This window comes from Megascapheus bottae, chromosome 2 (assembly GCF_031878675.1).
Source record: "Megascapheus bottae isolate mThoBot1 chromosome 2, mThoBot2.hap1, whole genome shotgun sequence".
NCBI lineage: Eukaryota > Metazoa > Chordata > Mammalia > Rodentia > Geomyidae > Megascapheus > Megascapheus bottae.
Window position 1 is genome coordinate 88,314,651 of NC_143510.1, and position 15,278 is coordinate 88,329,928.

Genomic DNA, 15,278 nt, shown 5'->3' on the forward strand with positions numbered 1-15,278 from the left:
CCTGCCTCGACCTCCCCTGTCATCACACACGTCTGCTGCGGATATGTTTTCCTCACCCCAGAGCCAGGCCCGTGTGCCGTGCCCAGGACACCCTCAGCTGGCACCCTGCACCCAGGAGCCCTTTTGTGGCACTCTGCAGGCCCTGGACAAGATGTGAAGATCCAATGGGTCTTCAGTCCATGTCCTGCCTCAGGGGGTGATGGGATTTCTCTGGAACTGGCCCAGTCAGTGCCCCGTGGTTCCTTCTCTGAGACTTGAGTTTCCCCCTGAGGCCTTCCCCCATCTCCCTACCCCTTCCCCATCCCATATCGCCTTGGCCACACCTCTGCCTGCAGATCTGCTGCAGTTCTTAGTCTGGGAAATCACTCAGTGAAAAACCATCTGCAGTCTGTCTGGGCTGAGCTGGGCTGAGCCAGGCTGAACCCAGCCTCCTGCTCTGCTGGGGGCAGCCGTGGACAGAGACTCCCTCTCAGCCCCCTCCCTCTCAGCTCCCTCCACTCAGCTGGGACTTTGGCTGGCAACTGGCTCTGCTCACCCTCTGACCACAGTGTCCATCCCTGAGTAGGCCAGAGGCTGCCATGAACACCCCAGGGCTGGGGAGGGAACCCAGGGCCCTGTCCTCTGGGTGTGTTCTTCCCCAGGGAGGTGGGGCCTGCTTTCCGAGAAACAGAAATCTCCCATCTCCAGCCCTTTGGAGGTTCGAATTAGGTTCATCACCCACTCAGACCCAAGACACAGCCCCTCCCCCCCTCTCCCTCCCTTTCTCCCTCCCCCTTCTCCCCTCACCCCCACCCCCTTTGGGCATGTTTATTGCCTCTCCAAAGCCTAGAAATAGTATTGACTGACTAGGGACCACAGTAGGCTTGGCATGCCTGTGGGAGGCTGGGGTTGGGGTGACAGGTCCCCCAGTTCCTCTCAGCTCTCCTAAGTACATTGAGTCCTGTGCCCTCAGCACACAGAGAGCCTTTGCCCTAACACCTGTGATGCATGCTGCGATACCTGAGTGATACCTGCGTGATGTGTACAGGGCTCAGGGAAGCTGCCCTGCCCACCAGACCTAGGACCCCCACGATCCTGGTCCTCCTGCAAGTTCAGGGCTCCAGTCTCTCCTAGTGACTGCTGCTGCTCCACCTTGTTCGGCCTCTCCAGGGCCTGCTCCCAGGCAAGGCCCAGGCAGGGGCGGGGGTGGGGGGAAGGGAGGAACTTTTGTTACGTTTGGCACCCTGCATGGGCTGGCAGCACCAGCTCAGACTGCCTGATCTGCCGCTAAGGAGAAGAGAAGTTCCTGGAATCTGAGCACGGCAGGGTGGGAGTGCAGTCACGGCCAGGCCAGCTTTCAGCCTGTGAATCTCCTGGGCCTTTCAGCAAAGCCTGTTAAGCCCGTCTCACCCAAGAGAGACCGGGGGCCGGCCCTGCAGTAAGTCCTGGCGTTGGCCACTGTGAGTCTGGCATGAGCCTGTCCCTTGCAACTGACTAACCAAAATGAAATGGACCTTTGCCTCCCTCCTAACCTAAGACTCTCTGGGGAATCTGGGTGTGTTGACATTCACGCCTGTGTTTGTTTATAATTCTGAAATTACAAAGTAAGGAGATTCGTTCATAATTGTAATACTTAAGAAGATGCTATTTACAGAAGTGCTATAAGGGACTTTGTGCCAGTCTCCTGCCTGTACTAGGAGAAGAGGGGTCAGGACGCCCTCACTATCCCAGAACCCCAAGCCCAAGTCCCTTATGGAAATAGCGTGGCATTTGCATACAGCCAGGGCTGACATGCCCCCATACTTTAGATCATTTCTAGGTGACTTATAACTACTAATGTATACAGAATAATGACGAGAAAAAATCTGTGCACTTGTTCAGTTACAAAGTTTATGTTTTCAAACAGTCTGGCGTTTGTAGTCCCAAAGTGACATTGAACTCTCAATCCTGGTGCCTGTTTTCCCTAGTGCTGGCATTAGAAGCTTCTACTCCAGCCAAATATTTTTGATGCCTGGCTGGTTGAATCCCTGGGCCTGCGGCATCATAAAATGGCTATATGAGGAATAAGACACTGAAGTGCTTGTCCCCTTTCCCCTGTCCCTGTGCTGAGCCTGGATGGGGGGGCCTCATGGCAGAAGGAAGCAGCCAGTTCAAAGGAAAGGTAAGGGGGGGGGAAACAAAGGAAAGGTAAAGATGGCAGAAACATGAATCTACTGAGAGCTGAGCCCCGGGAGCCTCTCAGAGCTGTTAGCCGGGGCGTCCAAGACTAAGGGAAGCCAGTGTAAGGGAGGCCCAGGGGTTCTGCCTATGCCATTCCCAGCCAAGGCCAGGGTTGGTACCAAGGTTTGCCAAGCACTCTATTACTTGAGCCACACCCCTGTGTGTATGTGTGCTTGGTCCTGGGGCTTGAACTCAGGGCCTAGCCTCTGTCACTGATTTTCCTTTTGCTCAAGGCTCTCTCTCTACTCCCTGAGCTACAGCTGCACGTCAGGCTTTCTGTTGGTGGGGGGCTGGCAGGGAATTGGAGCTGAGTCTAATGGACTTCACCTGTCTTTATTGTCCAGATTAACTTCAAATCTTGATCCTCAGATCTCAGCTACCTGAATAGCTAGGATTATAGGCGCAAACCACTTGTGCCCGGCTTCATAATTTTTTTCTTCCAAATTTGCTTTTGTTTTTGAAACAGAGTCTCATTTCCTTTGCCTCGTCTGGTGTCTAACTTGGGATCCCCTCCAACCTTCAACTCCAATGTGCTGAAATTACAGGTATGAGCTACCACATCTGGTCCAAAAAAAAAAAAAAGGGTTTTTAGGTGAAAGAAAAAGTTGTGTTGTGTGTGTGTGTGAGTGTTAGTACTGGGACTTTAATTCAAGGCTTGAGCATTGTCTTTTAACTTTTTCACTCAAGGCTGGCGCTCTAGCACTTGAGCCTTAGCTCCACTTCTGGCTTTTTGATGGTTAATTGGAGCTGAGTCTCATGGACTTTCTTGCCTGGGTTGGCCTGCACCCTCGATCCTGCATAGCTAGGATTATGGGGATGAACTATCAATTCCTAGCTAGGAAGAAGTCTGAATAGACTGAATAGATCTGGACTTGAGTTTGCTAAACCGTCTTTCTGAAGCTTTGACTGGACCCAAGAGTGGGTTTCAAATTCTGAGAGCCCAGAGACCTTGCAGCCAGTTTGCCGCTGTCCTGTAGGACTGGAGTCCACAGAGGGCGGGCAGGTGAGTGAGCGCTCGATAGTGGAGCCACTCATACTTCTTGTCTTCTGAGTAACCAAGTATGTGTTTTATCTTCCTTTCTTTTTTTCTTTTCCTTTTGTTTGTTTGGTTTTTTTTTTTTTTTTTGCTCTGTTGGTTGTAGGACTAGAACTCAGGGCCTGGGCACTGTCCTTGAGCTTTTGCACTCAACACTCGCTCTCTACCACTTTTAGCCACAGCTCCACTCCTAGTTTTCTGGTCGTTCATTGGAGATGAGAATCTCACAGACTTTCCTGCCCTGGCTGTCTTCAGATCGAGCTCTTTAGAGCTCAGCTTCCTAAGTAGTTAGGATCCCAGGCGTGAGTCACCAGGGCCCAGACAGAACATGTGCTTTTTGTCTCTCCATGCTCAGCTATAGCATGTGTCTCGCCCCAGCATCTCTGAGGCCTTTGTTTCACAAGGGCCATTGTGGTCAATGCATCCTAGCCTGGTGGCCGCCTGGTCCAGAGGCTCCAGCCTTAGCCTCTAGGCTGTTGTCAGAGTAGCTGGGAAGGTTATGAACCACAAGCACCTGGCTAGGATTTTTTATTTTAAAGTATTGTCACAGCTACCATGTTGGCTGTTGCAGGCTGAGTGTGGCTTGACTTGCTCACAGGCTTCTGGAGGCAGCTCTGTTTCCATTTCACAGAGAGGGGAGCAGCCTGCTGTCCACGCAGCACTTCTAAATGGCCTCCTGGCCTCCAGCACCCTTCCAGAGCAATGAAGACCCATTTTGTGGCCTGTCACACAGCTGGGAAGGAAAATGGCAGACTCCTGCCTCTGGCTTTGTGTTTGTTTAATCATTGCAAGGAACAGAACTGAGAACTCTGCGCTTGCTAGGCGAGCCCTAAACTACCAAGCCATGTCCCCAGCCAGACCACTGGCTTTGACCCCACTCTGCCACTTCGGGGTGCACATGGGAGAGAAAGATGCAAAAGCAAAACCACTGGTTTCCTGACAAGCCTGGGGCAGATAGGAAATTGACCCTGGCCACGCCTGGTTGCTTTCAAGCAAAGCAGTCAACCTGAACCCAGTTTCACAATGCCATCTGTTCACAAGCTATGGGCTTGTATGCTGGACAGTGGCCTGACTGGTAACTGCTGAGCTGCTGCGGCCTCTGGCTCCGTGTGGCCCAGACATTGCTTCCAGCTCCCAGCTAGACCAGAGGCTTCTGAAGAGGTGAGCACAGAACCCAAGGTCACCTTCTCTGTGGAGGCCTGGAGGTGGGTGGCAGGCAGAGGAGAGGACGGGCTGTCTCCTGGACCTCTCAAGTACAAGGTAGTCAGGGTGGAATCTGGGTGCCTGGCTCAGGAAAAAAAGAGCTATGTACAGGATAAGCAGGGTTCAAATCCCAGGAAGTTAGGAGCTTTGTGGGCTGGGGGGAGTTGGGGGTCTCTGGCTCTGTTCATATGCAAAACCAAGCAGGAACCATGCTAGTTCAGACCTGATTCTTGAGAGCAGCACTCAGTTGGGGTTTGTTTCTGATCTGATTACAGAAAACTTTCTTTTGGGTAGATCATTTTAAAAAATCCTATAATTTTATAATTATGAGCTTAATTTTATAATTATGAAAAAATTCGCAAGGTACTTTTTTTGTTTTTGCCAGTTCTGTGGCTTAAACTCAGGGCCTGGGCACTGTCCTTGGGCTTTCTCAAGGCTAGAGCTCTACCACTTGAGCCACAGCACCATTTCCAGCTTTTTTCTATGTATGTGGTATGGAGGAATCAAACCTGGGACTTCATGCATGCTGGACAAGCACTCTACCACTAGACCACACTCCCAGCCCCAAGGTAGATACTTTAATAGTAGCTAAGCTAGACATTTTAGATAGTGAAAGAGACAGTTCTGAGCTGGTAAGGGCCAGAGATGCACTTTGAATACACAGAGCTATGTGTTGAAGCTAATGTCTGTCTGTCTTCTGTAGGGAGAAACAGCATCCATTTCCAGCTGGATCCCTGGTCGGCCGTTTGAACATGGAGAAAAGCAGAGCTGCTGTTCTGGACATTGCCACAGCAGATACATATCCAGTTTGTGAAGGTATGTGCCTGCCCACCCCACCGCTGGTGCCAGCTAACTACTAAATCAGCTATGCCCTTGTGGGATAAGGGTGGGAGAAAATGGCCTTGATACTGAAAAAAAAAAAAAAATCCCAGGGGTGGCTGGGAGCAGAATAGGAAGAATGAGGCCCTGGTTTCCATTTTCAAGAACACACACACACACACACACACACACACACACACACACACACACACACACACCTGTCAATTACATCTGAATATCCCTTAGATTCTAAAATATCACTCTGTTCTTCTACCCTTTAAACCCCTCCTCTATTGCTTGCTGTTTCCTCCTCTTCTAATTGACTTCTTTTAAAAAAATTGTTTTAGAGGCCTGGCATTTGGCCTAGTGGTGGAGTGCTTGCCTAGCATGCATGAAGACCCGGTTTGCTTCCTTGGTAGCCACATATATAGAAAAAAGCCAGAAGTGGTGCTGAGGCTCAAGTGGTAGAGTTCTAGGCAGGGTAGAGTTTCAAGGACAATGCTCAGGCCCTGAGCCAGGACTGGCAGAAAAATTCTTTTATTTATTTATGTGATAATGAGAAATTGAATCCAGGGCCTCATGCATGCTAGGCACGCACTCCATCACTAAACTACATTCTCAACCCTCTACCTGATTTCTGACTGTTCAGCTACTCCAGGGCTCTGTTTTCCTTGGACTGTTTCGCCTCTATCATTATTCTTCCTCTAGGATTCTCAGCTAACAATTGGCATCTGTCTATCATCTATCTACTTAGGTATCTTGGCTGCCACTGAGGTTTGAACTCAGGGCCTCCTACTTGCTGGGCTGGTGCTCTAGTGCAGCGCCACTTCTGGATTTTTCTGTGTATGTGGTACTGAGGAATTGTGCATGCTAGGCGAGTACTCTGTCACTAGGCCAAACTCCTGGCCCTGTTTTCCTTTCAAACACATGTGGGCCAAGCCCCCACTCTTCCAGGATGACTTTCTTTCTTTAAAATATCCTTGCTAAGTTCCCAGAGCACAAAAATGATTTGGTTAGGTAGGCTAAGTCAGGGGGAGAACTGCTCCTTGTCTTTAAAAAAACAAAAACTAAAAATTAAATGTTGCAGCTTATGATGGGTTATGAGGCTTAAAACAAAGACAGTAGTGCATATGTGTTTCTAATAAAGCTAGGCATGGATACAGTCTTGATCTGGGAATTTCTGGCTGCTGTTTCCCATGCCTCGTTTTCCTGATCTGTCATTTGTAGTATGAGCCACTCCACTTATTTGGAGTATAGTCGGTCTGTTGGAGCCCAGTGCAGGAACTTAGTCTTAAACAACAACACCTTGAAATTTTTATTTAACATTATAAATCACAAAATCAAACATAATGGGGCCGGGAGTGTGACCTAGTGGTAGAGTGCTTGCTTAGCATGCATGAAGCCCTGGGTTTGATTCCTTGGTACCACATATACAGAAAAAGGTGAAAGTGGTACTGTGGCTCAAGTGGTAGAGTGCTAACCTTGAAAAAGCCCAAGGGCATTGCCCAAGCCCTGAGTTCAAGCCAGGACTAGCAAAAAAATAATATGAATATGAATATGTCTTTGGAAATATAATTTTCACAGCTGCTTTATCCTGCCAAAATGAGTTTTCAATCATTATAGACAATTTGCTCACCACAGGCAATGACAAGAAGGAATCCAAAGAACATCAATCAACAGCAGCAAGATAAATTATAATATATTTACATAATTATTAATGTAGTTATCTAACTCCTATGTAACAATTATGTTGAATTATTAATTTAATAACAGTTATTATTTGATTATAGTAATACCAATTACTATATAATTATATGAAACTGCTGTGTGCCATTTAATTATGTAAATATATTATAATTACATTGATACATAATATATGGCATTATACATATAATATACATTAAAATATACACATAACAAGGCTCTACCACTTTGGCCATAGCTTCACTGCTCAGCTTTTGATAGTTAATTGGAGATAAGACTCTTCTGCCCTGACTGACTTCAAAGTTTGAGTTTTAGATCTCAGGCTTCTGAGTAGCTAGGATGTAGCTAAGATGTAAGGTATTGCCACCCAGCCAACTGCAGTAACTTTTAGAATGGAGAACCCCCACTACATAGGTGAACTTCACAGACCTTACATAGAGTGAAAGGAGTGGATCAAATGTCTCCATTTGTGTGAAGTTGAAGAACAAGCCATCTAATCAATGGTGTGTGATTGTCATGACTCTAGCAGTAATTACCAGAGTGTGGTGACCTTTGGAGTGGAGTATTACGAGGGGGAGGATAGATCTTGATCTAGGTGGCAACTGTCTACTGTGCAGACAAATTAGTCTTCCTTATTTTGTTTCCCAAGGTTTCAGCTGCCCATGCTCAGGAATATTAAGTGGGAAGTTCCAGAAACAGCTGATACTCTTTAAACTGCCTACTGTTTTGTGCCTGATGAAATCTTGTGCTTTCTGGCCTGCTCGGGACCTGTACCACCCCTTTGCCCAGTGTTTCCACATAATCTGTGCTTCCCACCTCCGACTCCCTTAGTATAACACAGTGTATCCACGGCTGGTCTCCGCCTCCCTGGGAATGTTAGGGGTAGAGGGTGGGGACCTATTGTATCTGCTTCTTTACAATCACCTGTAGCCAAATATCATCTTTTTCCATCATCCAATGTAGACATTAACATCTGTCAAGCTGACTACTTCACTGTATGTACTTACTGTAAGTTATACCTCAAACTAACATTTAGAAACGATAGCCGAGCTGGATTCTGGTGGCTGTTCTAAGCCAACCTGGGCAGGAAAGTCTGTGACACTCTTATCTCCAATGAACCACCAGAAAAGTGGGAGTGGCACTGTAGCTCAAAGTGGTCCAGCGCTAGCTTTGAGCGAAAAAGTTCAGGGACAGTGCCTAGGCCCTGAGCTCAAGCTCCATGGCCAACAACAACAATTAAACAGCTGGCGAATAGTCTGCCATATGTTTTATTATGATTTCACTTTTGCATAATCATCTCTGTAATGACTGAATTTCATAAGGTATCTAACATATGCCATAATTTTGTCTTCCACATTTCTAACCAGAAGACCCTTTAACTTGTGGAGACATGGATTTGGTGCTGGGGCAACTGCCTGCCACCCAGGCAGAGAGAGAATTGGAGCCTGGCATTGGTTTGCAAAGGTAAGCCATGGTGTGGCCCCTGGGGAGAGGGCTGGGTCTCTGAAGGCTACCCATGTCTTTGGAGCTAGGACTGACTGCTTCAGTGGAACCAGCTGCCTGGTACTACTTGCCTTTCACTGTCTCTGCTATAGTCTCCTAGGGAGAAAAAAAAATTCTACCAGCTCAACTAAATATTTTAGAAAGCATGTTAAGACTTAGGCGCGAGCATTGGCCATGGAACTTCATGAACAGGAATTACCTCCCTTCTGGGGCCCCATCTTCTGGGTCCCAAGAAAGGGACCCACCAAGGAGGCCCTTTAGAATTAACGGATATAACGGAGTAAAAGCTAATTATGGGCCGAATGCGAATGTGGTGGCGCATGCCTATAATCCTAGCTACTCAGGAGGCTGAGATCTGAGGATCAAGGTTCAAAGCCAGCCCGGGCATTGAAGTCTGTGAGACTCTTATCTCCAATTAACCACCAGAAAACTGGAAGTAGAGCTGTGGCCCAAAGTGATATGGCATTAGTCTTGAGCAAAAAAAGCTCAGGGAGAGTGCCTAGGCCCCAAGTTCAGGCCCATGGCTGTCACAAAAGGCAGAAAGGAGGAGCAGAAAGAGGAAGAAAAGAAACACGTGAAGTCAAGCTTCCACTGGCTTGGCTCTGTTGTATGTAGATTATATGCAAATATGGTACCACTTTCTGTAAGTCCCCTGGGCACTTGAGGATACTGGTATCCATGGAGGATGTAGAACCCCTCACCCCCATCAGTACAGAGGCACACCTTCAGGAAGGGATCTGGGTATCAGCTGACATCTGAGCTCCTTCTACACCCTCCCCATCCCTTGGGAGAATCCTCTTCCCTTTGTGGGCTTCACAAGTCCTTTGGCGTCTCCATTCTGGGTACCTTGGGCCTGCGCACCCTTGTCAGCAGCCTCCTCCACTGAAGCAAAAGTGAGAGTGGCACTTGACAGAAGGTGCCTGGAAGAGTCACTTTGCCCTTCCTATTACGGATCTTGGGGCTTTCAATAACCCTCTCCACTCTGTCCTACCCATCTGCTTAGGGGCCAAGTAGAGTGAGGCATCATCTCCTCATCACCACTCAGAGGAGTGACAGCACACCCACAGAAGTCAAGGTCAAGTTTGTCCACATGGGGGATCCTCTAACTCATCTCAACATACAGGTCTCCTACTCCTGCCAAGCATCTGAGCTCCAGCCCTTCTCTTCCCAGATGTCTCCTTCTACGTTGCTTCTTTTGAGCAGGATCCCAGAATTTCCCTGTACACAGGCCTAGAGTTCTAGTTCCTCTAAGCACAGACAGGAATGTCCTTGGGAGAAAGTGTGTCTGCCCACCTATTTGGCCAGGGCTGCTGTCATTCCCACCAGGCAGTCCAGAGCCCCCTGTACCTCTCTCTTCCCTTCGTGTGACCTGTGGCTTCCTGCCAGGGTTGAGCTTTTCAGTGACATGCTGGAACTTTTCAGGGGCTCCAGGGAGATGCAGCATGCATGCATGGGTTTATCGCCAGATGATGGAGTAAGGGGTTGCCTCAGCTTCCCAGATTCTATGAAAATTCACAGATCCTTGAGCTCCGTGCATGAAAACAATGTCAGGAGCCAGGCTCTTTGGTGGCTCATACACATAATCCTAGCTACCTAAGAGGCTGAGATCTGAGGATCAAGGTTGGAAGCCAGTCCTGGGAGGAAAGTCTATGAAACTCTTAGCTACACACACACACACACACACACACACACACACACACACACACACACACACACACACACACACACACACGTGCGCCTGCACAGAATTTCCCTGTCAATCTTGCCTCAGTTTCAAAGTTAGGAAAGGTAGATCATCCTTAAAGTCACAGGGCTAGTTGCAGAGTTGGCTTTTCCTTCGGGAGATTGAAGCCAAGTCTTTATTTTCCTCATCCCCAGAGACAAAGAAGATGAGGGCCCCCTGTGTGAAAATGAGGAACTACAAAATGAAGGTCTGTCAGCTGGAGAACAAACATTTTTGGAAGAGTTCCCTAGATGGAAACAGGATCAAAAAAGAGTCATTAGAGAGCTCCGCAGACTAGCAGACCATGTTGACACGAACCACCAGACAGTCACCAAAACCAAAGTGGTGTCCAACTCCGCTGCCATTGTCTCCGGGCTCATGAGCATCCTGGGTTTTGCCCTTGCCCCAGCAACAGCGGGAGGAAGTCTGATGCTAGCTGCTGCTGGCCAAGGCTTGGGGGCCATAGCAGGGGTCACCAATATTGTGACCAATGTGTTGGACATTTCTCGAAATAAAAGAGCCCGAGTTCAAGCCAGCAGCCTCGTGGCCTTCGATGACCAGGAGTTCCAGAAGACGAGTGGAGAGAAGACATCCTATGTTACAGCTTTGGGTAAGATTCTCTATGACTGTGGCAACGCCGTGGAGCACATCAGGAAGAATGCTCGAGCCTATCGCCTCGCCAGAGCCCACCCACACTTGGCCACTTCTGCCAAGCAATTCCTGAAAACTGGCCAAGTCTCACTGGTGCAAAAGGCCTTTGAGGGAACAGCCTTGGCCATGACGAGAAGTGCACAGGTGCTGGGAGGGACAGTGGCTGCCATCTTCCTTGGCCAGGACTTAGTGGCTCTTTCAAATGATTGGAAGCAACTGAAGGAGGGCACAAGGGCAGAGCTTGCAGAAGAGCTCCGGGACAAGGCTCGGGAGCTGGAGGAGCTGGTGGCAGAATGCACCTGCTACTATGACAGGTTGCAGCAGAAGGTAAGGACTGGATTCAAGAAGGTGAGAGGGGCTTTTAATGGGGACCCGTGGGAGTCAAGGTGGACCAGACAGGAGTGTGTGTGTGTGTGTGTGCGTGTGTGCGTGTGTGTGTGTGTGTGTGTGTGTGCGTGTGCGTGTGTGTGTGCGTGTGTGTGTGTGTGTGTGTGTGTGTTTGACACTGTAGGGATGGCCCTCAGGATATGACCTATGGTGGCTGAGGAGAACCGAATAGTATCAAGTGCTCCTTAGAGGAGGTCTGGCTACACCTTCTATAAGTATTTTTTTTCAAAATCTCCAAGCCTTTTAAAAACTCTCCGACCAGGAAAGGGGTCTTCCCGATTTGAGTGACCTGGATTTGATCCATTGCCTCCCATCTGAGTCCCACGTGGAAACGCTAAGCCCCAGTGTGACTGTGTTTGGAGAGGGGGCCTTCAGCAGGAGAACCTAGGGTGGGGATTCTATCCTGATTGATGGGACTGCTGCCCTTAAAAGATGAGAAGGCTGGAGCAGTGTGAAGAAGAGGTGAGAGTGACTCCTTGACTGAACAAAGGGAATGTGGCTGCATCCTCACCCAGTACCTCCATCCCACCACCGCCATGCCCAAGAGAAAGGCTGATGGTGATGCTAAAGGAGTTAAAGCAAAGGTGAAGGACCAGCCACAGAAAAGATCTGCCATGCTGTCTGCTAAACCTCCAAAGCCAGGGCCCAAGCCTAAAAAAGCCCTTGCAAAGAAGGGAGAGAAGTATTCCAAGGGAAGAAGGGAAAAACCAATGTGAGATACCAAGGATGGAGATGCAGAAAATGGAGACACCGAAACAGACCAGATACAGAAAACTGAAGGTGCTGGAGAGACCAAGTGAAGTGTGTGCATTTTTGATCATGGTGTACTTCTGGTGACTGTACAGTTTGCAATACTAGTTTTTATCCAGTTTTATAAAACTGCAGAATTTTGTTTTTACTATTTTTAAAGCTATGTTGTTAGCACATAGAACACTTGTTTGGGGGAAAGAATCATTTACTAGAATGAATGTTCTAGTAGAGCATCTGTTACCAATACAATGTCTCCACAGCTGGATAAATATGGGGGGGACACCTTTCTCTGCTTCTTTTGAGAGGCTTCTTGTTGGCTCACAGGAGAAGGATTTCCCTTGTGTTGACACACAACCACCTTGGCACAAGCACCTTGTGATGTGGGAAAACCCAAACCCAAAGTAACTTTTGTCCTCTTTTTCCATCATCAGCATAGACTTACCTCCCTTAAAACCAGAGGCCAGCTGGAACCTTGGCCCCCCCCTGTCCCCCAATTGGTTTTTCCAATGTGCCAGGCAATCGGAACTTCACAGTGGCATCATTCAGATGGTGTTCCTTAAAAGAGCAGTGTTTCCTTTCCTAAACTGTGGATTTCCAGATCGATAATTCTGCCATTTTTGTCTCCTGAAAGTCCGGGTCAGCTTGTGTAAAGTTGTTAAACAACATGTTTAAAGTAACATGTCAACCCTCATTCGAAGCTTCCCTCGTTCAAGGCTTCAAATGAAAATGTCATTGAGCTTTATAATGACTTTCTGATTTTGATAGTCCATCCAAGAAGGGAGTTTGAGAGTTGTATATTGTTTTCTTTTCTTTTTAAAGAGATTGTCTGCCCATGTCCTGCCTGAAATACCATGACTGTTTATGGAAAGTATCTTTTTCTTTTTGCTCTACCACTTGAGCCATAGCGCCACTTCCAGCTTTTTCTTTTCTTTTTTTCATATATTTTTATTGTAATTAATAGGAGGGTTACATTATATTTGCCAGATAGAAGGTGCATTAATTCACATACACACTTCCAGCTTTTTCTATGTATGTGGTACCAAGGAATAGAACCTGGGTCTTCGTATATGCAAGGCAAGCATTCTATCACTAGGCCAAACTCCTGGACCTGAAAAATATCTTTAATAAAGCTGGCTACAATTTGAAAAAAAAAAAAAGGATGAAAAGGCTGGGCGCTGGTAATTTACACTTACAATCCTAGCCACTCAGAGAGTTCCTATCTGAGGATAAGTGTTTGAAGCCAGCCCTGGAAGGAAAGTCGGAGCGACTCAGCTTCAATAAACGACCCCCAAAAAGCCAGAAGTAGAGGTATAGCTCAAATGGCAGAGCACCAGCCTTGAGTGAGAAAGCTAAGGGACAGTGTCCAGACCCTAAGTTCAACCCCCAACACTGACAAACATTGGAAAAAAAGGACACATCATAATTGTATTGTGTATTTGTTTTTTCTTTTTTTCCTCCAGAAACTCTTGCAAGAAAAAAAGCCCCTGAGGTCCTGTTTGGAGGGAACTATGGCGTGTCCTCAGTCTCCATCCAGACGTGGACAGGCGGAATCCCTGGGTCACGAAGGCAGAAGGCATGCTAAGGCCCAGAGCCTCCAGGCCCAGTAAAAGGTAACTAGACCAGCATGGGAGCCAAATACTGGCAGAGGAGGTGCCCAGAGACCTGTTAGTTGGGAGGTCCAAGAGAGTTCTTTGGTCTTGGGAAGAACTAGTCCACCAAGAAGGCACTGCCAAGCCTGGTAATGAAGCTCCTTCATCTCTCTGCTACTGCTGACAAATGTACCCATGTTCTCAGTCCCTCACCTGCACTGCAGCTGGACAACTTTAGTCAGGTCTTGTTTCTTGCCAGCCTCTAAAGTGAGGGACAGAGGAGGCTCTGGGGATAGATCAGCTCTATGCCAGGTCACCTCTCTGTCCCTAGCCTGCAGCTTCTGGCTCAGAGCCAGAAGCACACACACACAAAGGATGTCACCGGAACCTGCTCAACCAGATTCCATCCAGGAGACAGGCCCAGGACCCCTTTTCCCACCCTAAGTTCTTAACCTTATTATGTCTTGGGGGATTTCTCAGGGCTCTCTGGTTTACCTCTCTTAATTATTGTTATTATCGCATGCCTGAACTAGAGCTTGAACTCACTGCCTAGTGCTTTTTTAAAATTTTCTTCTCAAGGCTGGCACTCTAAAACTTGATCTACAATTTCACTTCTAGATTCTGTGTGTGTGTGTGTGTGTGTGTGTGTGTGTGTGTGTGTGTTCATGCCGGTACTGGTGCTTGAACTCAGGGCCTAGGCAATGTCCCTGAGCTTTTTTTTTTTTTTTTTTTTTAAAGCTTTTAGAAGTTAATTGGAGATAAGAGCCTCACAGACTTTCCTGCCCAGGTTAGCTTTGAACTACAATCTTTACATCTTACATCAGCTTCTTGAGTAACTAGGATTATAGGCATGAGCCACTGGTGCTAAGCCATATTTTCTTTTTGAATGATGTCCTAATAAAAGTTGGTCTTTTCTCTTCTCTTTTTTCCTAAGTTATTTTACCAACGAACTGTTCTGAAATTCACGAGTGTTCATGCACATCAAAGCATCATGAATTTGGGGAGGATTTGGGTGTGGGAGTGGAGCTGGGGATTCCTGCAGAGTAGGCTCCATTTAGGACTCAGCAAGTAGAGCAAGGAAGGCCTCTTTGCACTTCGAAGTGCAGCCTGTCTGTCCTGCAAATTTTGTGGCTCTGAGGTTTTAAATAATCCTGTACATGGATCTTTTATTTCCTGCTTTTGTTGTTCTCATTTTCTTGCTCAAGTAAATCTTTCACAATAACTGTGAATGGTTTCATCTGCATTTTGTATTGTTTTCTTAGTGTTTGAGAATCCTAGATCAATGAAACAACCTAGAAGACCTGGAAATAAAACCATATACTAATAATTACAGTGGAAAACGGATAGCCTTTTCAATAGTTGGGAAAGCTAGATATGCATATACAGAAAACTAAAAGTGGATCACTATTTGTCACCAGGCATTCAAAGTGGACCAAAGACCTCAACCTCAGACCTGAAACTTGGAAGTTACTGCAAAGAATATAGTTCCTAAACTAAAAAGACAGCCAACAAACAGATGGAGAAAAGATCTTTACCAACAAAACATCTGACAAAAGCCTAATTTTCAAGAAGTTCAAGAAACAAACCCCTCCCAAAGCTAATAAACCAAGCACTAAATGGGCAAAGGAGCTAAGGAGAGACTTCTCAGAAGAAGAGGCGAGAATAACAGGAAAGAAAGAAAGGAAGAAAGAGAGAGAGAGACAGAGAGAGAGAG

General features: G+C 47.3%; 1 protein-coding gene and 1 pseudogene across 7 annotated transcripts; both read left to right on the forward strand.

Moving 5' to 3' along the window:
* Positions 1-2,042: 2,042 nt before the first annotated feature.
* On the forward strand, positions 2,043-15,278 carry LOC150067493 (apolipoprotein L6-like). Of its 7 annotated transcripts, XM_090328602.1 has the most exons (7): positions 2,043-2,140; positions 2,666-2,744; positions 5,142-5,254; positions 8,329-8,425; positions 10,343-11,165; positions 13,436-13,585; positions 14,983-15,278. In XM_090328602.1, the coding sequence occupies exons 3-6, from the start codon at positions 5,191-5,193 to the stop codon at positions 13,580-13,582; spliced, it is 1,131 nt and encodes a 376-aa protein (XP_090184728.1). In that variant the 5' UTR covers positions 2,043-2,140; positions 2,666-2,744; positions 5,142-5,190; the 3' UTR covers positions 13,583-13,585; positions 14,983-15,278. The 7 variants fall into 7 exon arrangements, with proteins under 7 accessions (XP_090184728.1, XP_090184733.1, XP_090184731.1 ...); XM_090328607.1 differs by lacking the exons at positions 2,043-2,140; positions 2,666-2,744 and adding an exon at positions 4,274-4,396 and having other exon boundaries at positions 8,332-8,425; XM_090328605.1 differs by lacking the exons at positions 2,043-2,140; positions 2,666-2,744; positions 14,983-15,278 and adding exons at positions 4,274-4,396; positions 14,827-14,921.
* Positions 11,762-12,025, forward strand: LOC150067494 (non-histone chromosomal protein HMG-17 pseudogene; annotated as a pseudogene).

Excerpts from the sequence above, each read along its gene's own strand:
- LOC150067493 (XM_090328602.1), top strand. The coding sequence starts at position 5,191 with ATGGAGAAAAGCAGAGCTGCTGTTCTGGACATTGCCACAGCAGATACA. Across the intron at positions 5,255-8,328 it reads TACATATCCAGTTTGTGAAG|AAGACCCTTTAACTTGTGGA; the intron begins GTATGTGCCTGC and ends ATTTCTAACCAG. Across the intron at positions 8,426-10,342 it reads CCTGGCATTGGTTTGCAAAG|AGACAAAGAAGATGAGGGCC; the intron begins GTAAGCCATGGT and ends CCTCATCCCCAG.